The 25682-nt window shown below is 35.6% G+C and overlaps 1 protein-coding gene across 1 annotated transcript; it reads right to left on the minus strand.

The window, feature by feature from the left end:
* Positions 1-5932: 5932 nt before the first annotated feature.
* On the minus strand, positions 5933-24321 carry LOC121418861 (acid phosphatase type 7-like). The gene is made up of 11 exons (XM_041613044.1): positions 23890-24321; positions 21906-22106; positions 20837-21019; positions 18840-18963; positions 18154-18222; positions 17209-17323; positions 14755-14868; positions 11047-11083; positions 10327-10466; positions 9663-9797; positions 5933-8326 (listed from the first exon to the last, which is right to left on the minus strand). Exons 1-11 carry the CDS (start codon positions 24056-24058, stop codon positions 8261-8263), a joined length of 1353 nt encoding a protein of 450 aa, XP_041468978.1. The 5' UTR covers positions 24059-24321; the 3' UTR covers positions 5933-8260.
* Positions 24322-25682: the final 1361 nt, after the last annotated feature.

The raw sequence follows: 25682 nt of genomic DNA on the forward strand, positions 1-25682 counted from the left end.
AAGACAAAAAAGAAAGGGGTTATTAAAATATCGAAGAAATATCTTAAAATTGCAAGACATTAAACTAATTTTGAATACATTCTCACATGAAATTTGTTGAGAATATTTCAAAGTGCCTGTTTACCCCAAAGTTTACAACTCTTGAAGGTTTCATTGGTGATTTCCATGTGCAAATTTATAGTATAATGAATAATAAATTACTGATTTATTCAAGTATTCAATTCATTCTCATAATATCATTCCATACAACATGCTTTCTACAAGCCCATGGCCGTACATGTGTAGTGTATGCAGAATTTTTTGCAGAACTTTTTCAAAAACTCTATAAAAGCGAGATAGTGAAGCAACTGAGCTTTTGCATTTTGTAAAGTGACATTGAAGGATTTCATGCATAGGCCTACTTTTGGTGAATTTTGTGAAATTTTTGCATAACAAATGTAAGTTTTCAAATTTCAAGGGGGAGGGGGCAACTGTCCCCCGCTACATAAATTTTAATAAGGTCAAGCAGGCCTACAAGTCTAAATGCTTTCAATTACAATACAAGAAAACTAAGAATTCAATCTAATTTTCATCACTGACGTTTCATTTACAGGGAGTTTCTAAAAAAGGTAACCAAAGTTTAAAGTTCAGTCATATCAAGAATATATAATTTATTCTTATATCTATTCAACATAAACTCATCAACTTGAATTATTAATTTAATTATGGTCCTTCAAAGGCAAAGGGTACAAAACCTACTTTTTCCAATTTTTGGGGTTTTTATGCACGAAACCCACTTAGTTGTAAGCTTTTGAATGCATCATACTTTTCCCTTCAAATTTCTGTGAAATGAGCATCCCCTGTGTTTAAGTTTTTTTTTGTGAGAGACTGGAATTTACATATCTACTGCCTAGCTTGAATCTCTGTTGAACACAGTCATTCCTACCTTTTGCACCAACACCTTTAACATTTTTACAGTACCTCCCCTATCAATGTCTTATGCTCTTGTGACCAAGAATATCATCTCATGCCAAACATATGCCTGCAAATCACCAAGGTGTGCTCACCAATATTCTAACTACATGTAGACATCAGTTATGTGAAATTCACTCACAAAAAAATATTTGCAGAAGTGACAAAATTCAATAGAAATTTGAAGGGAAAAACTGATGAAACCAAAACCTTACAAACAAAGTGGGGTTTGTGCATGGCCTGAAAAGAGTATGTTCTCCCAAATAATGTGATAGTCTACTATCTATGTGATATGCAATCAACCACCATTTATGCTGGTGGTCTTGAATGAGTACGAGCTTGAAAAACTGACCGATCAATTTTTTTATTCCAAGTTCTATCATGATCATGAAGAAATTTCTAACGTTAAGTCAGCTTCACTCAAACTTATTGGCAATTCACTGCGATTGCGAGGTTATAATAGGTCTAACTAATTTTAGATAGGCCTCTAGATATAATAATCTAATAATAGACAGGGATGCCACTAGGTGTCCTCCAAAAATACTGTAACTTATCGCGGGCTGGGACAGTGGTCAAGAAAACAATTTTTTTTTTTTTTGGGGGGGGGTCCGCCCCCACCTCTAATTTAGGAGGGGGAGGACCAAGTGACTTCTTACCTGTTTGTGATCGATGACCTTCAAGTCGAAGTTTGAAAAACTGACGGTATTTAGTTCTTGTGTGTTTCTCATAGAACACTAGACCAAAAGCTTCAGTCTCTGTATTTTGGTTGTTCAGCTGAACTGCGTTGGCTCATGAACCAATACATGGACTGAAGAGTTGTTGGCCCGTACGTAAAGACAACGTATCAATTTATTAAGTGAAAAATTTTGGGGCATTTACATGTACCCCTGGCTCAGCTCGGGAGTCCATGCTGCATGCTGTATACCCACACCACCTGCACACTCAAGGTATGAGCTGGCGCTGGCCCGGAACTTTGGGCACCATGGCCATGCAGCAGGTTGTCTGTCTGGACCTTGCCTCACCGACAACTGAACAGCACAGCGAGCCAAAAAAAAAACTCAAACGATTCATAACCGATAAATAATGATAAACTCCAGTACTCCACTAGCACTACTTCATGCTGTTAAGAGAACTCATGATTCAAGACTAGAATTAATATTAATGAGAATTAGGCATTCTTACCTGGCCAATTAAAAAAATAGTAGATAAGTCCAGTGTCAGGAAATCGCGCTAGAATTGCCGTAAAAAAAATGCATGCTGTGAGCTAAACCGCGCGCCGGCGGCGCGGCCAAGGCCAAGGCTAGGCTAGCTCAGCTCGAGCTCAACGCGCATAGGACGTTCGGGATTCGGAAGGAGGTTGTATTGTTCTGCCGAGGCCGAAAGGGAAAAATTTGGATGATGATGGTGGTGGTGTGATGATGATGATGATCGATGGTGGTGGTGGTGTAATGATGATGATGATGACGATATGAAGATGATGGTGTTAATTGTGATGATGATGATGATGACACTGCATGAAGCTGATGATGGTGTTGTGATGATGATGATGGTGGTGTGATGATGGTGGTGTGATGATTATGATGATAATGATGGTGGTGGTAGTGTTGTGATGATGGTGTATGATGATGATGATGGTGGTGTGATGATGATGATGATGTTGTGATGATGATGATGATCGTGGTGAGATGATGTAGATGTGATGATGATGGTGTGATGATGATGATGGTGGTGGTGGTGGTTGTGTGATGATGGTGGTGGTGCATGGAGGTGGTGTGATCTGTGATCTGTGATGATGATGATGATGATGGTGGTGAGATGATGATGATGTAGATGTGATGATGATGGTGTGATGATGATGATGGTGGTGATGGTGGTGGTGTGATGATGATGATGATGGTGGTGTGATGATGATGATAATGATGACGGTGATGATGATGACGGTGATGATGGTGGCGTGATGATGATGATGATGGTGGTGTGCATGATGATGATGGTGATGATGATGCTTGATGACGGTGATGATGATGATGGTGGTGGTAGTACGTGTGATGATGATGTAGGTGTACGTGATATGATGACGATGATGATGGTGTGATGATGATGATGATAGTGGCAGTGGTGGTGGTAGTGTTGGCGGTGGTGGAAATTTGATGATGCATGGTGGTGCGCTGGTGCAGAGGATGATGATGAAGATGTTGTTTAAGGTGATGAAAATGATAATGCAGTTGTTATGACATATAATGATGAAGAATATGATACTGATGCCTGCATGTTGATGATTTATGATGATGGTATCGGTATTATTATATGCCTAATGACATGATCCATGTGATAGGAAATAAAGAAAGGTATTGTGAAAAATCAAGAGATTGGAAAAAGAACAAGAAAAATTTTATTCATTGAAGTAGAAGAAAAATTGTTCACATGTCTAATTCACTATTTCTTTTGTTTTTTATTGTTCGAATTATGAAATATTTTGATTTTCTTGTCATTGTCATGTGAAATGAAGTTTCATTCCTCCCTGAACACGTGGAATTCCATTATTTTAACATTTTGTGCTTCAGGCAAGGTCCTAATTGTCAAATTCGTAAAAATTGAAATATTGTATAATTCAAACAATGAAAAACAAAAGAAATAGTGAGTGACGTCATCGACTCTCTCATTTGGATTTAACTGGCTCGTTCATATAACTATTTTGTTAAAAATAAGCGAAACTTTGAAATGTCATAACTTTCTTATTTTACATCCGATTTTGATGAAATTTTCAGCATTGTGCTTGTCTGATTTTTCTCTATTGATTCAAATCAATATTTTTCTGAGGTGGACTTGACCTTTAACTTTGACTTGCATGTATTTCATTTGTGTATTGTAAATTTTGCGTGAACCATGTATACCCGAGTTGGAATTCATGTTGACATATTTTCATCATCTTTTGTTTTGTTCTGTGTATACATTGTATCTACATGTGTGTAAACCAGTGAAAAAAGGATTTCCTATACTGACAATAAAGTTATTCAATTCAGTTCAATATACTCTAAGGCAATAATTACAATATATAAGGGTATATCACACACAGCAAAATAGTATGTATAATCAGATGTTAAGTACATCCTCGCAAAAGAAAAATAATGAAAATTTTAATAAAGGTTGTAAAAGCCCAGAAGGAAAAAACCAGTATAGACCAGTGTTTTTTTTTTACTGGAGCGAATGAAGTGGAAACCTGTTTCGTCAAATGTTTTCAAGTTCAAACAAAGTAGTAGAATACCATTTACTTTTTCTTTCTTTCCACTAGGCCCTATCTCCCCCCCCCCCCCTCTTCCCAATCTCTGACACACTTGCTCTTCCCATTTTCTTGTTCTCTCTCTCTCTCTGTCTATCCCCCTCTCCTTTTGTCTTTTTCTGTTTGTGACATATTCTCTTCATCATATTGTGGCTTTTGCTCATTATTTTGGATATGAACATCTTAATGATGCATTATTTTGATGCAAAGCAATTAATTAATAAATTTATCATAGCTAGAAAAGCCCTTAAATATCATTGTCTATGGAGCTTTAATATTTTTCTTTGTTTGAACTTTCTCTCCAGACATTCTCATAATCTCTGAGCAGATCATTATTATTATCACTATTATTATTATTGTTATTATTTCCTAATTACTATTAAAGTGGAGACACCCAAGAATGAATTACCAATGCTTCACCGGGCTTGGTAATCTGACATGAGATTTGGTAAATTATGTAACAAATTATGCATTAGGGAATGTGAAACATATAATCAACAGACATTACACAGTGAAGTAAAAAATTCTATATATACATGTATTTTATTAATAAATCATCTATTAAACATAGAAAATATTCATAAATATTAGGTACACGATATTCATTTTTCTTTCTATTTAATTGTATGTGAACGTGCCATTTTTTAATGTGCGAGTAATACATATATATATATATACAGTTGAGGCCAAAAGTTTACATACACCCATGGAATTCAGTTAAATTTGTTCGCTTGCCAATCATCGTAAAATTTGCTATTTCTTCAGAAATATAAATGAAAGAGTGCATTAAGCTGTTTCAAATAATTGGAATGCCATAGGGATTAAAGTATATTTCAGGTGGACTTTTCTTTGAAGAAAAAAGTAATATTTATGCTAAATGTATTCTATTTTTTGTTAGTATATTTTCAAACATCGTTTCATAGAAATATATAAATGTCAAATCTATGATTTATATTACATTTATATCATGATATGTCACCACTGAAGAAAAAAGTGAAATCTGAAATGTTTGTGGTGAGAAGTAACTAGCAAAAATATGAAATGTTTTTGTCAAGTTTTTCTTTTTAATTTGTCTAAAATATGAAGATGTTGGGGGAAAAATGACACCTAAATATTTTTCAGCTCCTGATGACAAAGCAATGTGATGAAGGGGCAGGACATACTCATTTGTTTGATATCAAATTCATCATGATAGCACAAATATTTTTTATAAGATACAGTAAATTTCATATTTGGCAAGTGTCAACTTTTCTTTAAATTCCCTGGGTGAATGGCCTCAACTGTGTGTATATATATGTAGAGAAATATGTGTGTAAATATATATATAAATATATATATATATATATACATACACACACATATTTCTCTACATCTGTGTTTAAAGATAAATTAAAGTAGTTGCAGTAAACACTGATTTCACAAGAAAGTTTGTAAAACCAGGCTTAATTGTCATTACATCATCAAGGATCTAGATCTGGTAGTTACATAAACTGAACTTTTTGAAATCTTGAAATCTATGCTGAAAAATGTTCACACTGAAGATCACCATCACAGATAAGCGCACGTAAGATAGTGTATTATTATTGCTTTGGATGTCGGTCTGATGCTTGACCCTAATCCCGTGCTTATTTGCTAATTTCTCAGCAATTACACAATTTCTTCCAGAATCCTTTGGCACATATTTTTTATTCATACAAACGGACACTTTGGTGGTCATTTCATTGGATTCTGTACGAAATCATTTTGAAATTGTTACCACAACTGGCATTTATCTTTAAGGCAAATGTTTTTGTCTTCTTTCGTTGTCTGTAATGCGCCTTAACACCCTATACCTTCGTCTTTGCATCTATAGGTGTATTATGACGAAATAAAACCATTCATTGACTTCGCCCTTTCGTAGGATGTAGGCATATATATATATAGCAAGTACCCTCTCTGGGTAACACAAATACAGAGTAATTATTGTTTCTTAGAAAGCTACAAATGTAAAATGTTTCCTGAATTTTTTGTCCAATATCAGAAGTGATATCAAGACCATTAGGGGCACCAATTTTTTTCTGGCATATTAACTATAAATTTCATCAAGCCATATCAGATTTCAGATCCAATCTTTCACATAACATAGTACTACATAAGTAATTCATCTCATCCCCTCATCTGGAAAAGACTCCGAACATTGCTCATACTGAGATTCATCAAAACCAAAGGTTGAAAAATATATATACGATTCAGAATACAAGAATTAATAGCATTAATAATGTACAATTTCCAATTAGAACCAATGCACTTCGGTAAATTATTAATGGCTCAGCTCAGGGGGGGGGGACTCACATACATTGGTGGTACGGGGGCGGGCCACTTTGTTGACCCCCATTTTCAGACCTAATTTTCAATTCTCTAGATACTCCGATTGACGAAAGTTCAGTTCAGAATCCATCCGTTACGAGACATCTCAGTTCCCCAGCCCTGCCAAAATTGTCGAGCGCGAGCATCGCATGCGAGAGATGCACATACGGCTTCGCAACTCCCTACATACAACAAGTAGCCGCTCCATGCATGACTAGCGCATTCAAAGCGCTATGGTGCACCGTACCTCCAGTGCCACGATCATGTTCCGTAAACCATTTTTCACACCGCGAGGTATACATTTAGTTCCCAAGACCCCATACTTTTTACCCTTATGATAAATTTCTTAGACCACCATTTCAGAGGGGCACACCTCCATCAAAAAATATTTTGAGTGCCCTCAAAGGGCCCAGTCATGGCTGACCAAAAAACTGTGTATGCTGATGCCATAAATGTTAGGTTATCCCTTTCATACAGACTTGTTATAATAACCTATGCAAACTATCTACAACAAGATTGCTATAAGCTAATCAAATTGAATTATTTCAAACTGTTATTGCATCTTTGTAGTTAAAACAAGATTTATGAAACAGGCCCCTTGAGTGGAGTTCATTCTGTGCAAAAATATATCATACTACATGTGCATACAGCAAATGCATGACAAAAGGTCCAAGAAAGGCCAAAATATGGCTGAAATCTTTCTACTATTTTAGTTATTGCCTGGCAACAATATTGGGAGCCATAATAAGATGACTTTCTGCTAAAAATTAATATTCAATTTTTCAAGTGAAAGAAAGTTTATAGCAGCACTGATAACACAGTCTAATAGAGACCAGTTGTGTCCAAGGCACTTAAAATGGTAAGCAACTGTGTCTAATAACAGTGATTTCAACATATTCAGATTGGATTTTAGAATTTAGAATTAAAGGAACTTTCATAAAAATTAACCTGAAATATAAGATTTCTACAGTGAGCACACTATTTTACATCCTAAGTAAATACTCAAAACAAATATATTTCAGGGTGTGTACACATTACAAATCGTCCAAACATTGAATAATTGTTACTACAGGATTGCACATTCATTATACACTTGCCATAATTTTGTTATGGTAATGTTTCCTGAATTTAGTTAAAAACAATGTATTTATCTATGAAATTATTCATCATAATTCATAAACATTATCATGTCACTTATACAAAAATCATTGATGAAAATAATCATACTTCATAGATTTTCTTCTTATTAAATTTATAAAATTAGGAGCTCCTTCCACCCACCCACCCACAAACACAAAATGAATATCTTAGTAAATGGTAGACAGACACACACACAAATGTGCCAAAGATGTAAAAAAAAAATCCCAATTTTTATGACATTCAAGCCCATTTCCACCCATTCACGACAGAGTTCAATTTCAATTTAATAATTTAGATTAAAAACAAATCTTATATTAAACTTATTTCAGATGTGTAAATCCACTTTTGAAAAGGAAAAAATCAGAAATATATTCAAAGTCTCATTATTGCATTTCAAAAAGGAAAAGTAAGCAATTAGAGTTACAAACTGCTTCTCACAAATAGGAAATAGATGTCATTTGTTTCCAGTGAAGGTGTGCCTATGTAGGTGTGTGTTCATAATGATTTACATAGACAATATTTCTTCCACCTCTGCTCATGTGATTAAAGCCATGCTTCTGGACCATGCTTGTCTTTGATGAGAGTGAAACTGTCAATCACTGCTCCACCCTGAAACAACAACAAAGAACAATAAAAGGCCATGTTTAATCTCTAAACACTGATGAGAAAATGAATTAATAAGTGTTTGATAGAGTTATTCTTATAATAGAAGGCTAATACTTGAATAGTAAAATATGTTACAGGGTTGTATTAAATGTATTTTATTTTTCTCTAAACCCTAATAGAGCTGGGTTATTTGGGGTGGATGGGTTCCGCCTCTCCTCCTCCTGAGATCTAGGCCCCCACGAAAAAAATCTGGTACATTGGCACACAACAAAATCTTTAAGGCTGTATGGGTAATTTTTCCTAAATTTTAGGATTTTTTTCATATAAATTAATCATGCAAATCTATAAATGAATAAAGAACTTGCTCTGATTAATTAATTACCCAGGTGTAGCAAATTTGGTTTCAAAAGTTGACTTGAAAGTAAAAAATCAGCAAGCGGCACGGTTGAAAAATTTAGCGCAGCGGATTTTTATCGTGAACAATGTAGAGGGGGGCAAATTCCGCCCACCACCCAACCCCCCCCAGGCCATTTAGGGTTAAATATATTCTTGTAAGCTATCAGATAATAGGAACCTGGTGATTAACATAGTCAATGGTTTATGACTAGAGTTTGCAATGGATTGCAAATATTAAAGCACAATTCTGATTGGTTCCTAGTGTACAAATACCTGTATGTACGGCCATCAGAGGAGGTGGTTGGAACTATGGTTCCCAAAGTGAAGCCAGAATGTGACTATTTTCTTGAAGGGGCACAGCCCCAAAGGAAAATGGTAGAATTCGCTTCACCGAGGGGACCAGAGTTCCACCAAACCTCTGATCAAAAGTCTGTATATATTTGGTTTACATCCGTCATGAAATATAACATATAGGAAGTGTAATAAGGAATCCCGGTCATCGAGTGAGAAATAATTAATAAAATTTGATAAAGGTGATTGATCATTGCATGTACGCGCACTGTTACAATCTCCATGCAATAGATTTAAGCCACACCCATCAAGTCATAGTTTTTGAACTATTTACGGCTCAGTGTACTCTTCCCGGCTGGTGACACCAGATGTCTGGATGCATGGAATTTTTCCCCAATTTTGTGACAGCGGTTGGAACTATCTTTGGTCACATGACAGGACAGAATTTAGACCAATCGCCTATTCTGACTATTATTGTGAAAGATCTTATCAGTGTTATGATCAAAATGTGCATATAATATTGATTCATTAGTCATTAACATTTAGAAATCGATTGTGTTACAGATCCCTGACCTTAACATCTGTGTTAAGTTCAAAGTCAAGTTGCATCTTATCAATCAATCATATGTTTGAAAAGGTGAGGAAGTATTACCTTATCATCTGAGATTTGTTCAAAGTCAATATGTGTTGTATTAATGATGTGCATCTTTGTGTAGCCGTAATCATTGGATCGGAATGCATCCCAAGGCTCAGTATTAGAAAAGGGGTCTCGTCTTTCACGACAGCCCTAATGAAAGAGAAAAAACATTCATTAATATGGTTAATAATAAACAATATAGGATTTGTATAGCGCATGTATCCACCTTGCTAGGTGCTCAAGGTGCTCCTATAGGTTTAAGAACATAAAGAGCTTTTTAGACAGGTAACTACAATTACCTGAAATGAATGTGAAACAAGGTCAAGTTTCATAATATTTGCTAGAAATAGTCAAATACCAATTTGTTTGATCAATATTTTCCCCTAAAGGAATCACATGGAATCATTTCAACAGCTTTAAAACTCCTTTGTATTGAGATTAATAATAACAAGCTTTATCGGAAAGGTATAATGTTGTAGCAGGTGTAAGCTGGTAGAATACACTTATAGCTGCCAGTGATCAAAGCACTCCTACATTTCATTCATTATATTTCCAATATTTAGTTGATATATCATAAGCCCACAATTTCCATTTCTATTCATTAACATTTTAATGTTACAATATTTTTACAGTACTGTTGAACTGTCATGCATCAATATTGAGAAACATGCAAACTTACAGCAGACCCAGTGATGATATGAACAGGAGCCTTGGGATTAGTATAGGGCTCAGATAAACTCCCATTATAAACCTTGCGATTGTAGACTGGCCATAAACGTTCATAGCTGTGTTCATGGGCCCAGAATTCGACATCAACACCTGGACATAGTGAACAAACAATGCATGATATTTATAATAAAACGGGAATCCAACCCAAATGAAAAAAGTTTTTTGAAAGATAAACCATCATTTTGCTTTTTTGCTAGTGAATTCTCTTTTTAATTGTATTGAAATTCAATTTGTTTGATCATAATTAATTTTGGTATTTGTGCAGTTATATTGTACCTCATGATGGTAGAGTAAATAAATTGAATTGAAAAAATTTAAAAAAATTGACAGGTGAGAGTTTTAACGATATCAAACAAACAATGAAAAAATCATGAACTTTTAGATATCATAAAAAATTGTAATCTCTGATCGGGGGGGGGGGGGGGGGGGTCAATTGACCACATAGGTAATGTCATCATGATTTCAAGTCTCGTAAAAGCACAAAATGAATCATATGAATATTTATTAATATAGTTGTTATCAACTTGTTATTTTCTGCAAATAGAGCTTGTTAAGGTTTGTGTCACAAATAAATTGTCCATATTTTTACATGCAATTCTATGAATTTATAATTTTCTAACTTCAAACAGGTACTATTGACAATTTCCACATTTCATCAGATTATACTTACCGTTGTTATAGAACAATTCCTCTACAGCACTGCGAATCTGTAATAAAAAAATAGATAATCCAAAAGGGAAGTTAAGCAGCTAAAATGATAGAAAATCAGATAGATCTTTTAAAAATATAGGTAGCGAAATGACTACTGGATTCTGAAATTCCCAAAGGCTTTCATCAGGGACCATTTATTTCCAGAAAGCAAATGAGCTAAATAGCATAAATTAACATCGAGAGCTCTGAAAGCATATTTCTTTCCTAATTTTGGAAAGAAACAGCGCAAGTGTGTTGTTTTAGCATTATACTGATGATTCAATGTTACACGCGCTAAGTGTAAACTCGCCACCTTGTGCTGGTCTCTTGGCCATGGTTATTAAAGACAGTTACACGTAACCTCAAAGTTGCTTAGTCTATTTACTTCTTTTACATTAGGTTGGCCCATATTAATCCATGGCGCAGACTATTAATCCTGTACAAAGATATCTATCAATCAGTATGTATCACGATATAGGTAATGCAATGACATATTCAAGTCATTTAAACAGTGCATATAAGAAAAGTTTACACTTTAATCCTGTGAAATATTACATTTGTAATATCCTGTAATATACTATAACTGTAAAAAAAATCTTTCCATTCGAGTGAGCACCACTTACTTTTGAAAAATTTGTGAAAAAATAATTTGCGCAGAACTTGGAAATATTCAATGGATAAAAGTAGACATTAATCATTGAGAGCACATGGACTTTAACTAATAAGATTCATCTGAAGATATTTTTCACCTTACACCTTTTTAACTTGTTTCCTTGCCCCCAAAAATCATCAAGCGTCAATACGCCCCCCCCCTCCCCCACATACTGAGGCCATCATGATGATATCTGCTTTAAGCAGAGCAGTGATCCACATGAAATGGTTTAGGTTTTCCTACTGTTAATTATTGTCATGCCTGGGAAAAGTGTGGAGTATTAAATGAAATATGAAATGTAAACCCACTTTTAATGATAAAAACAAACAAAAAATGCTGGGGATGTCTTCAGATCCAGCTGGCACAAAAAAAGGTAAAGGTTGTGCTACCTAGGGTTAAAATGTTAATTTGGATGGCAAATTTGTTACAAAATATTGAAATGTATCTGTTTTATTTAAATTAACTGAAAATGCAAAAGATAAATATGAGAAATCAATGTGCTGCACAGTCAGTTTGTTTTCGCCGTCTTTCCTTGATACAGCATGAAAATTTGCATTTTTGAGCAAATCTATTTCTGTGAGCTATATGAAAATGGACATTGCTCATTCAAAGGCAACATTCTGTCCAAATTTTTACTTTCACCTGATAGATGAGACCCAAACCCAAGAATATATGTGAACAAATTATCCCTTTGTTGTATCTTTTTTAATTCCCAGGACTTTTTCAAAGTGTAAAGTTTTTTTGATACTTATAGTCAAGCATAACTTGACAAACAGCTTTATGAAACAGGTCCCCACTGTCTTGATAACAAGAAAAGTTTTACACCTGTACCATAACTGAGCTATATTGTCTATCAATTTTTTTATTAAATATAGCAGCATGAACATAATGGTCCACTATTATACTAGCCTTCATTTAGCTGCACAAACCCCTACAATAATCTATTACCATGATTTACACCTACACGTTTTTTTTCTGTCAATTGTTTTTCCTTTAAGGACCCCATGGAAGAACAGTGGTATCTTATTGATACCGCTGAAATGGGCCATCCTCCATCTGTATGTTATGTTAAATAGATCATGTATATATTATATCTTTTTATATGGAAATAAATACAAACAAACAACAAACAAGTTTATAAAATAAAATCATCTTCATTTAAAAAAAAATCCTTTGGAAAAATCAGTGTTCACAAAGGGTTTTTAATATGGTGTAGCTGTTTTAAATGACAGACAAACAGCATGTATTTCTTATTCTTCCGAAAGTGAATTACATGATCTTTCACAATGACACTGGGGAAACTATTGGATCATATTTTCACTTTCAGTATTGAAATCTGTAATGGTCAATCAAATGAGAAAGAGCAAAAAGACAAAGAATAATTCTATCATATCATCTTAAGCATGGGTGATACAAGTGATTTTTGTAACATTTTGTAGTACAATGGTTGTCCATTAAAAACACATGACAGTTAATCACTGGTTGCCTTATATAATCAAATTTCATTCTTTTTATCAGCAACAAAAGTGTATTTCTTTCAGAAGAATATCTTGCCATCGCATAAATGATCATCATGTACCATACATACATGTATATATACACAAAATCATATAGAAAAAATAATTTTTTTAAAGAGAATGGTTTCAACAGAGCTATGAAGCATCTCCTAAGCTTTAGGTGTGTACCTTTGGTTAGGTGAAATATCGGGCTATGATGGTCTGAATTTCAGCCTGGAAGAGAGGCATTGCAATTGTGTACTGAAACTATCCACACTCATAGATGGGCCTGGGACTTTCGGGTTTTTTTCTCTTCGGGTACCTGTGGCAATTTTCGGGCGGGTACCCGGGTACCCGAAAATCATGTCGCTCGAAATATGACTGGTGGAAAAACCCCATTGGTGACGTCATCAAGCCAATGCGATGCAAGCCAATTTATGAATGAAAATATAGTAAGCATGCGCATTGCAAGGCTCCCGTGCGCCACGCATTATTCCATCGAAACAAGTCTGCAATACTCTGTCACCTCGTACCAAAATCGACCTAGAATTCCACTTTTCTATATTTTATATGAACTATGAAAGGTATTCTCAGAGGATCTATTTTCTCACCGATAGCGCACAGGTAAGCAAATTTTTATTACTTCTTGCTTTTCCGTCAAAATCGTACGAAGTAGCGTCGATATTACATCGTGTTCGTGAGTTTGTAGAATCTATCGCTACGTGAAGAATGTCAATTGATTTCCGGGTTTCGGAGCGTCAAATGCGCCAGCCAATCACGATCGTGTTACCATTTTCGGTTTATGATGGACTGAAAATGGTATCAAGAACGTGATTGGCTGGCGCCTCATATGCTCCGAAACCCGGAAATCAATTGACTTTGTTCACGTAGCGATAGATTCTACAAACTCACAAACACGATGCAACATCGACGCTACTTCGTAAGATTTTGACGGAAAAGCAAGAAGTAATAAAAATTTGCTTACCTGTGCACTATCGGTGAGAAAATAGATCCTCTGAGAATACCTTTTATAATTCATATGAAATAAAGGAAAGTGGAATTCTAGGTCGATTTTGGTACGAGGTGAAAGAGTATTGCAGACTTGTTTTGACGGAATACTGCGTGGGGCTGAGGCTTGCAATGCGCATGCTTACTATATTTTCATTCATAAATTGGCTTGCGTCGCAGTGGCTGGATGACGTCACTGCGCTACAAAAGAAACATGGCGACGATTGAACGATCTCAGTCACATCATCACTTGAAAAACTAGTAGATATTTCGAGGGTAATTGGTGAGATTCAAAATGAGACTTGTGTACTTTTGTGATGAGTTTACAATCATGTCTTACACTACGCAATACAAATCAAATGTACGTTATACTGGTGAGCAATTTTCGGGTATCGGGTATTGATTTTTCTACCCGGGTACCCGGGTTTTAGTCCCAGCCCTACTCATAGACCACTCCTAAATTATCTCAAGATAAGGGTGTCGATGTCAAGTAAACTGATTGTGTTAAAATTCGAGCGACAGTTTTACTTACAATGCCTTCATTCTTGGTGCAATCATCAGCATCATTATTGGTACAGTAAGCTGGACGATGACCCATCGTAATGATCCATGGACGCTCCTTGCGATTCTCTGGCTTGTTTGCTTCCTTTTCACAAGGAAAGAAAGAAATGATTATGACTTACTGGAAATCGATGTTTTAAAATTTTTGCTGTAATATTGGCAGCAGTGCTAAAATATAATACTTTGAAGCACTGGGTCTGTCATAGTCTATGCTAATTCTATAGATAAACCCACTATTTATCGTTGTTATTATTATTATTGTTTGGCATCACCTGTGCCTGGGAGGCGAAAAGCGAACTGAATCACTGTGACCCGCAGGTCTCTTCTCTCAATATAACTGACTGGGTGAGTGCAGGTGGACCACTACACCACTCTTACAGGGGCCGCGGAACGGTTTTCAAAGTGGGGGGGGGCTGACTATGCTAGCAATCACAATCGTATGGTCATTTTTGCGTTTTTGTACACGGTTTTGGAAAAAAGTGAGGGGGCTCCAGCCCCCCGGTTCCGCGGCCAATGTGGTATACCAAGAGTGCAGTTTGTTCTTTAGATGCAAAGGTGGTGACTCTCCTCTACATGGGGCCTCCATTTTACAACTTCTTATCGAAGGGACAGAGTGTTTTCCATTGTAACATAGCCTGCATCTGTGGAACAGGGGAGAGATGTTTTCATACATTGCACTGGATTCAGTCTTCCGGCCAGGGTGGAGTCGAACCCACGATCTTTGGTTCAACAAGCAGACGTTTTACCGACTGAGCCAACTTCGCTCATTATCAATTATCAAATTATTTTTCTTTGACTTGATAAATATGAATGATACTTTTCCTTACCCCCCCTCCCCCATATAAGATCATGAGGAAATTTGCTTCACGGACAAAAACATGATGATCTTTATCTCTATCTAATGTTAGGTTTATAACAAAAGAAGTGTTTGATCCTACAGACTCAGACCAATACAAAAAACCTGAAATAATGATTGGATGGAACTAATTTCCCCTCCTACTTGCCAATGATGTTTTGAATTTGAGGGTGAAAAACCATAACCAGTGGAATGCCTCTGGCCGGCTCAACTGCATCACGCGGTTCAATATAGCAGCAGTGCTGAATTTGAATACTACTCTAACTCGCACAAGATGTTCAGTGATACATGGTTACTCTTATGTCCACTTTTTATGAACTAGACCAATAAACTTACAGAGATATGATGGTTATTCAACAAAAAACCCCAACATGACCAAAGTTCATTGACCTTACATGACCTTTGACCTTGATCATGTGACCTGAAACTCGAACAGGATGTTCAGTGATACTTGATTACTCTTATGTACAAGTTTCATGATTCAGATCCATAAACTTTCAAAGTTATGATGGTAATTCAACAGATACACCCAATTTGGCCAAAGTTCATTGACCTTTGACCTTGGTCATGTGACCTGAAACGCGCACAGGATGTTCAGTGATACTTGATTACTCTAATGTCTAAGTTTAATGAACTAGACCAATAAACTTTCAAAGTTATGATGGTAATTCAACAGATACCCCCGATTCGGCCAAAGTTCATTGACCCTAAATGACCTTTGACCTTAATCATGAGACCTGAAACTTGCACAAAATTTTCAGTGATGCTTGATTACTATTATGTCCAAGTTTCATGAATCAGATCCATAAACTTTCAAAGTTATGATGGGAATTCAACAGATATCACCAATTCGGCCAAAGTTCATTGACCCTAAATGACCTTTGACCTTGGTCATGTGACATGAAACTCATGCAGGATGTTCAGTGATACTTGATTAACCTTATATCCAAGTTTCATGAACTGGGTCCATATATTTTCTAAGTTATGATGACATTTCAAAAACTTAACCTCAGGTTAAGATTTCGATGTTGATTCCTCCAACATGGTCTAAGTTCATTGACCCTAAATGACCTTTGACCTTGGTCATGTGACATGAAACTCTAATAGGATGTTCAGTAATACTTGATTAACCTTATGGCCAAGTTTTATTAACTAGGTCCATATACTTTCTAAGTTATGACGTCATTTCAAAAACTTAACCTCAGGTTAAGATTTGATGTTGACGCCGCCGCCGTCGCCGTCGGAAAAGCGGCGCCTATAGTCTCACTTTGCTTCGCAGGTGAGACAAAAATGATAATGATAATAATAATAATATTGATGATGATAATGATGATGATGATGAAGATGATGTCACATTTTACCCAGGGTAGCCACTTCAGTACTGAAAACTGTTCTCCAGGCCGGCCCTCCTTAACACAAAGATATTATTACCCTGGCTTTAGCATGGCTACAATGTACCTTGATCGGGTACTTAAGCATTTAAGGAATTTCATCCTACTGAAAACCCATTTAATACACCTGGGTGGAGAGTGGAAAATGTAGATAAATGCCTTGCTAGATCCAACTTACAAGTAGATCAGCCTTGAGCCAATTAAACTGATTTACAATAAGATGTAGGCCATAGTAGACATAGAAGTACACTTCGGTTGAAAAGGAAATAATGTGAGCAGGTCCAACATTCCAACTGAAATCAGAATGGAATTTAAAAAGGAATTAAAATGTGTACAAATTGTCAACCTTAAATTGAAATCAAATCATGAAAGTAACTGGTTCAGATTGGTTAGGAAGGTTTGTTTATATACTGCTTGGAGAATTCATGAATTGCTGAATAAGTGAAATGAAGTAACTATTTCATCACTGTTTTCAAAAAGTATCCCAAGAGGCAAAAATCACTGAATTATACATAAAACTTTTTTTTTCTTATATCAGAACTACATGTACACTGTTACAGCTTCTTATCTTCCGAAATTTCAGTCCCATTTTATTTCATATATATTGCACCATCATAATATCAAATATTACATTCAATCACTTTCAATGACAATTACTTTAAAAAGTTGAAAAATATAGGAAAAATAACATAATTTAAACACTTTTATCTCAAAGTTTATATCTGAACCATTTCGAACTGTTTAATGAAAGCGGTGAAAATCGAATGTATCAATTGTTACATAACAAGAAAACTAGTCCAAGTAATGATTATACAAAAAATGATATAAAGTTAATTTATATAGTACAGTGACATTATTTTAATGATTAAACCAAAAGGTCATCAGAATTGACCAAACCAAATGTAGACGAGTTGTTGGTAGACCATGCATACAGAACAAAAGAACAAATGGGTAAGCCTTTATTAGAAACTCGGGTTGGATGTAAGAAATAACCTTTCAAAGACTAATGCACTGCTCAACTTTCATATTCTTCTTTTAACAAAACAAGGGAAGAAAATATCCGAGTTCATTTAGGATATACATGTATATAGCCTATTCCCCAAATACTAGTAATCATACATACCTGTACCACAAGTTCTGAGTGTCTTCAAACCTTGGCATTGTGAAGCGATTTTTATAGTGGGAGAAATTACTGTGAATACAAGTATAGACAACAAATATTTTGATGATAAACATACATGAGGGAAATACCATAAATATATTCTATACAGTTCTTCATTTTCATTTGAATACATGTTAGTGGGTCATTCTAAAAAAATACCAAACTTCATTGTCCAAACCATCTTTTGGCCTGAAGGCTGACAATTTTGCCCGATTTCTGTTATTAACACGGATGGATGGATGGTCATTGCACAACATGTGGTTGGCGGCCACTGATGCTTTAGAATGAAAATGTAAATGAGTAACAGTTAACATCCATAACAGTAAAATCCGTAACAAAATCATTGATTTTGCATTCAGATGTAGCTTACATGGTTTCTCTATTGCACAACATGTGATACAATGATCTTTAATTTCAAAACAAACCGCTAAACTTTCAATTACCAGCCCTGGGTCTTATACAGACATCAATAACAATGTTATATAAGAAAAGCCTTTTTTACTGCTCTCAACATTTTCAGACAACATTTTTGTTCTAAGATAGTAACTCCATTTCATCTACAGTGGATGCATTCTTTCAGGAATTAATCTCACAAGCTCATGATGTCCACCAATGAAACTGTGTAAAAAATATAGTTGACTACTTACTAGTGGAATTCATGATTCCCTGGGCAGGTCATGTAAGGTACGTATCCAGCAACTGATTCAATTTGTCGCATGAATTCATCTCCTATCGCTCCATTGTTAAAGGAAAAGTCATAAGCAAAGTCACCTGCAAAAAAATAAAATAAAAATAATATAAGACATTTGTATAGCACATGCATCTACCTTGTTAGGCACTTAAGTCGCTCATATTCTACCCTGGCAAAGCTCAGCAGCCGATTCTGGTGCCAACAGCTTGTTGAGGAATTACTTCCTGCCATAACTATTTACCTCACATGGATTGAGTGCAGTACATTGTGGATCAATTTCTTGCTGAAGGAAATTATGCCATGGCCAGGATCTGAACCCACAACTCTCTGTTTCAAAGTTTTGAGACTAATCCACTTGGCCACCATGCTCCAAATAAATGTTTGGTTGGAAAAAAGATACAGGAAAAATATTAGATTACATATGCTATAAAACTCATGATAAGTTAACATTCTTACTTCTTTGTACTTAATTTTCTCACTTAACACAAAGAATAATGCAGTATTGCTCTGGGATATGCTGAGCCTTGTATTACCATTTATTTATTATCATCATCATTATTATTAGAAATACTGAAAAGGGTAAATGGAAAGAGGGAAAAGAGAAAGGGGTAAAACTGGGAAAAATACAATGGCTTGTAAAGGGAAAACCAACCAGAAAATAAGTCATTTCTATAGGGGGGAAAAAAGAGAAAAATAAAGAAACATACTATAGACCTGTCCAAGTTTAAAATAAAACAATATTGGCAAAATGGCAAAAACAAGAGAGTTACAAGTTCTGTAAAAAGCAGTAACCACTATACCCATGAGAACTTCAGATTGGCCACATTGATGTCAGTTTGATGTAGGGTATTGACTGCTCATCAATTTGCTCTGATACATAGAATGAAATGTCATTCATTCTTCAAAACAATCTATTCAGAATTATATTTTTCTTCCATGGTTACATTTAACAATACTCTTGATAGTTTGTTATAAACTTGAGGGGAAAGAGGTTTAGGATAAAACCACAAATAAGTGAAAATGGGAGAGTTGTTCTTGCCACTTGTCAGAATCTACACATTAAGTTGATGATTTGAAATGTAAAGTCAAAAAGATATTATTTTTCAAAAATCAATAATTGTCTCATTCCTTCTTTAGTTCAAATGTTTTTCTCCTTCCACACATTCATTTTATTACAAAGTTTGGATTTCCTATTTAATATCACTTGTTACATGTATAACTTTATCACTTCAGTCACAATTCATCACCTCAACGGAGTGACAAGTGTGCTTTTGCATTTAAATCACATCCCACTGCTGCCATCAATAAATGTGGTTAGCTGTAAATTTATTATTAGATCTAACAAGGCAAACAACAGACAGTGTATACACATTCTCCACTCCCTAGCGAAGTCTCCAGGCAAGTTGCAGGATGAGAGATCCATAACACTAAACAAATCTTACTGGGGGCTCACTCAATCAATATGTGGGTGGAGTGTGGCAAACGCAAATTTGTACGTTTACATTTTTTGCTTGTATTACCACTGCTGCCACCAAATTAGTTTTGTGCCATAACATCATATACCACAATGCATGAAATGAGAGCATAGACAATGTCTCTAATTAAAGCATATCATGAAGTATTTCAAAAGCAATCTTCATAGACAAAATTTCTCTCATTCAATTAGATATAAAGACAGCTTATAACAAATGGCAGTGAAAATTACAAACAAAAGATTCATGAAATTCTCTAAAGACCAACATTTTATAAAGGTTCTCACAAGTTGCCAAAATAAAGATGTCACTGAATTTGTCAGTTATGACATTGACTTTGAAAGCTACATAAACATGTATGGCATAATTAAATAATGCAGCATAACAGAGAACCCAGTTGTCTTTTATCTCATACATATAACACAAAGACTGTGCAATGCAATTCTTGCATTTTAATTCACTCGAGTCAAATCTTGCTTACCAACATGAAGAATGGCATCGTATTCTCTATTTTGGGCTCCGATTTGTAGTCTGGCCAATGACTGAGCATTATCATTGCCCATATCTCCATAGACAGCAAACGTTGGAGACCAAGCAGCGCCAGCTTGTAAGGTTTTGAATGTCAAGAGTGAACTCCAGCCTTCATCACTTCCACATCGATAAGCTAAAAAAAGCAAAAAAGAAAACAAGATAAAGATGATTAAACCAAGCAGGAGTCCCCAAATTTCATCAAGTTGAATAAAATCAAACTTGGAAAATCATAAACCTTAATTTATGATGTTGCTAATGCTTGCATAATACAAGGCGGTTCCTTTCTCTAATGCTTTGGAAAATGGTTAATGATGCGAATTATATTTAAGTAATATTCCAATCTTACAATAGTGTAGTATCCGTGGGATCTTTTTTTCAGCAATTGATTCTATGTGATAATAACTTTGAAATTTTAAATATTATGTACCCTCTCTTTCGATCATGTTTATATTTTTCATTCAAAAAGGGCCCTTTATGCACATGTCTTGCAAATTTAGTAATAGGATATAAAAGCAATCTGTAAAGTTGATTTACTTTCTTAATATTACTTATATGATCTATGAATTGAGTTATATTGATAAATTCATGCTTATAGAACAATATTTAAGAAAAAATATTGTGCCCTATTAAAATACCAAATCTGCTTAATTTACAATTTATTGTGTAAAATTGCAAGTTATCCATTAAAACACGTTTTTGTCTAACGTAGGCCAACCCAAAATCATAAGTGTTTTAGGGCATAACCATTCATATGATCATGTACTTTTGAGGAACACACCAAAACTTACAATGTAATTTGAATTGCTGTATTTAAGAGGTCACGTAATCATTTAAAATCCCTAGTTGAATTATTTTCAGAGCTATAGGCTACATGTATCACATTTATGCCTGTATTCATACTGAAAACAAGAGTTGCTGTAAAATTGGCAGCTGTTCCACTTCAAATAAGACAAAGTCAAATTGAGAAATCAACTCTATTCAGACCCTCCATGCATATCTGTGATACAATTAATACTTACTGTAGAGCGTTCCTGGCTTCAAACTGGTTAGTTTGACTCTATGGATGTATTGGGTATGCCTCTCTGGTCCCTCATCAACAAACTTAGTAGCAGATCCCTTGGCAACAGAACTTAAATTGCCCAATGACAGACCAAAGTAAACTACTGACTGTTTGGTTTGGTTGAAAGTGCTCCAGGTTACAGTCATTTCAGTTACATCACCTAAAATAAGAAAATGAAAATTTGAGAGACCAGGCTATGGAAAATGAGTAGCATCAGCCATTCTCCAATAGACTTTGTATGCAGATATTGTCTTATTTTATATAAAACAAGTATGATGATTTTCAAAGATATATGCCTACACTTTATATAACCCAAAGTGACAGGTCGAAGCTAGACTGCACCAACACAACAGCATGGATTAGAAATCTGCTGTTGACTGCTTATAATTAAATAGTAAGAATTTTTCAGTTATTGACAAAATAGCATTTATTCAGTAGAAATTAGACCAGAAAGGTGAATTCCAACGAAAAAAGAAAATTGATGAAATATGAAAGGGCCAGTCCTCCCCCAAAAAACTGGATTTGAATACATATTTAGAAAAATCTGACAAACATACTGCTGCATATTCAATGAAAATCAAAATAAGATTTGCTTAGTGCACTTTCAAGTTATTTTTCACAAAGAGTTATATATGCACAAAACATGCAATTGGGAGAGTGTATGATGTCACTTATCTCTTTTGTATTTTAAAAATTATGAATTATACAACACTTTTGCAAATTTTGCAAGAAAGCTCTTTAAGATAAATTGCAGTTTTGGTAACGATCTCAAAATGACTTTTTACAGAATGTAATATAATGACCACCCAAGTGTCTGTTTGTATGAATAAAAAATATGTGCCAAAGGATTCTGGGAGAAATTGTGTAATTGCTGAGAAATAAGCAAAATAAGCGCGGATTCGGTCACTTCCGTCGGGTCTTTATTCCAGCAATAATAATACACTGTCCCACGTGTGCCTATCTGTGTTGGTGATCTTCAGTGTGAACGTTTTTCAGCGTAGATTTCAAGATTTCACAAAGTTCAGTTTATGTAACTGTACCAGATCTAGATCCTCGATGATATTCTGACAATTAAGCCTGGTTTTACAGACTTTCTCATGAAATCAGTGTTTACTGCAACTACTGGCATTTCTCTTTAATTCATTAAACATGTTGAATGGCATAGGTTGCAACAATGTGGAGCATACTAACCTCGCGCTCGCAAAACGTGTGAGTGACATAGCTAGGCCTATCCTATTATGTTCAGGAAGGAATTAAAGGTAAATGCTAGTTTTGGTAACGATATCAAAATGAGTTCGTACAGAATCCAATGAAATGACCTCTAAAGTGTCTGTTTGTATAAATAAAACGCATGTGCCAAAGGATTCTGGAAGAAATTGTGTAATTGCTGAGAAATCAGCAAATAAGCACGGGATTCGGGTAGGGCGTCGGGCCCGACGCCCTGAGCAATAATTATACATTGTCCCACGTGCGCTTATCTGTGTTGGGGATTTTCGGTGTGAACATTTTTCAGCGTAGATTTCAAGATTTCACAAAGTCCAGTTAATGTAACTGTACCAGATCTAGATCCTCGATGATATACTTGCAATTAAGCCTTGTTTTACAGACTTTCTCATGAAATCAGTGTTAACTGCAACTACTGGAATTTCTCTTTAAACTTTGTTTCACATAGTGATGACGAACCAAATGCAGATGTCTCATAATGTCATAACATAAAATACAAAAATAGCAATATAATCTCTTACAACATTTGCTTGAAATGGCCAGGAATGTACTGTAAAATAAAAATAAATTAAACTTTATGTTCAATATAGATCTACTTTCGACGACATCCAATTTTGATGGAAATTTCAGCATTATTATGCTTATTTGATTTTATTCTTCATGGTCTAAAACTACAGCTATCTCTGTAATTACTATCTTCATACTCTAAACCAACTGACCTGTAGCAGAAATGTGAATCTGCTCTGGCTGTGTTTTGAAAACGGGATCGCCCGCTGCAAGTGACAGCAACACATCATCAGCTTTCCGATGTCCCTCTCCATTCTTTTTTAAATGTGGAAGAGCCAGACAAAGACCACATAGCGAGGTGAAAAACAAAATTCGCAGCATCACTTCTGATGATGAAAAGAACAAACTTAAAAGATTGAGGACGATCACATCACTTTAATGCTAGTGACGTAGGACGAAAGTCTGTCAAGCTTTGAATGAGCTGGTATATGCTACCTTCACAGAGAGAGTAGAGTGTGCGGCCGGAGCGGCGCGGGCTGGGCGCGGGCCGCGTCAGGCCATGGACCATGGACCTAGCCAGAGCATGAATTCTATGGTACCGACTTCTTGGTTTTGGTTTTGATTGGGCAATCAATCCCGATTTGTTAACAACAATGCCCAACTTCCGCATTACGGTAATTGTCATGTGATCCGATGTTATAATCAAAATCCTTTTGCCCCCCCCCCCCCTTTTGTCTTCGGGATTTACTTTTTGTCAGGAGTGCTGAAGCGTATTCAAGGGGAAGGTGGGTCGGGGGGGGGGGGCGGACCTGGCACAATTAAGTAATTGTAACTCAAAAAGTTATATAAAATTGTACACAAATTAAAGTTCTTCCGGGCGTAGTACAGGGGCCTGTTGCATGAAATGGTCTTTCGTGGGAACCATTCTACGTAAGAACGAGATATCGCTCAACTGTTTCACAAAGCCGATTTGAGCGATACGAAGAATGGTCCTTGGAAAGACACCTCCAGACATGTCCTACGTAGGCATGATCTTCCACAGAGATACGATCTTACGTATACGTAAGCTCCCGAAGGGAGCTAGAGGGGCAACTCTTTTCGCGCGTTTTTGATTTTCCATAGGTTTTGTACATAACAAACATGGCTGCCATTTGTCCAATTTGAAGGTTGATTTTGGAAGGTCAATGTTTAATTCATGAGTAATGACGTCAAAATACGCACAATGCAATTGTATGATTGGTTAAAACGCTAATGTTTTATTCATGTCCTCATGCATTAAACATTTTTTTCCGTCCCACAATTCCCTACGATATCTGTGCGAAGTGTCGTTCTTTTTGTTTCTGCGAAATTCAACTTTTTGAAATACAATAGCAAGTCTAATTATCTGTTTTTAGAATTGATGTTTGAAATCATGATTTCTGAGTGAACTTCAAAGGAGCAGAAAATCTTGGAGGAAACATTAATATCAATCTAATGACATTGCATAGGAATAAAAGTAAGTTAAGTTCAATTCCTTACTTTGATCTTAGTTGAAATTGTAATGTGTTTGCTGGGGTTCGGCGTCGCATGCATGGCTTTATGTGCAGTTTACAACGCAAACCACAATTTCCATATTTCCATTTCTTTTTCCTGTCTGATCCTAAATAAGTCTGAAATCTGACTGACATATTTTCTCAGAAAAATTTTCGTAGAACTAAGTTGGTTAATTGGGATGCTTCATGTCCGCCCTTATCAAATCTGTATTTCAGTTCTTATTGTCAAATATCAGGGGTAGATGTGGACTTGTTTACCGCCGGCAAAGCTGCATCAAAATTAAGCCAAATACCGTATATAGCCAGAGCGGGATGCGGACTTTGATATCGCCGGTGCCAGCCGGCTGCGAAATTGCCGATATAGGCTAGGTCATTAGGTGTTGGAAATTAATTGTCAAACAAGATTGAGTTGAAATTTGAAGTTATAGGCCATGGGCCTAGTACTGATTTTTCGACACCGCTATTTCAATATA

The sequence above is a fragment of the Lytechinus variegatus genome, chromosome 7 (genome assembly GCF_018143015.1).
Source record: "Lytechinus variegatus isolate NC3 chromosome 7, Lvar_3.0, whole genome shotgun sequence".
NCBI lineage: Eukaryota > Metazoa > Echinodermata > Echinoidea > Temnopleuroida > Toxopneustidae > Lytechinus > Lytechinus variegatus.

Coding starts and splice junctions, on each gene's coding strand:
- LOC121418861 (XM_041613044.1), bottom strand. CDS start 24,058: ATGCTGCGAATTTTGTTTTTCACCTCGCTATGTGGTCTTTGTCTGGCT. Junction 21,020..21,905: donor GAAGCCAGGAACGCTCTACA/GTAAGTATTAAT, acceptor TGCTTTTTTTAG/CTTATCGATGTGGAAGTGAT. Junction 14,869..17,208: donor GGCTCAAGGCTGATCTACTT/GTAAGTTGGATC, acceptor CCTTGTGAAAAG/GAAGCAAACAAGCCAGAGAA.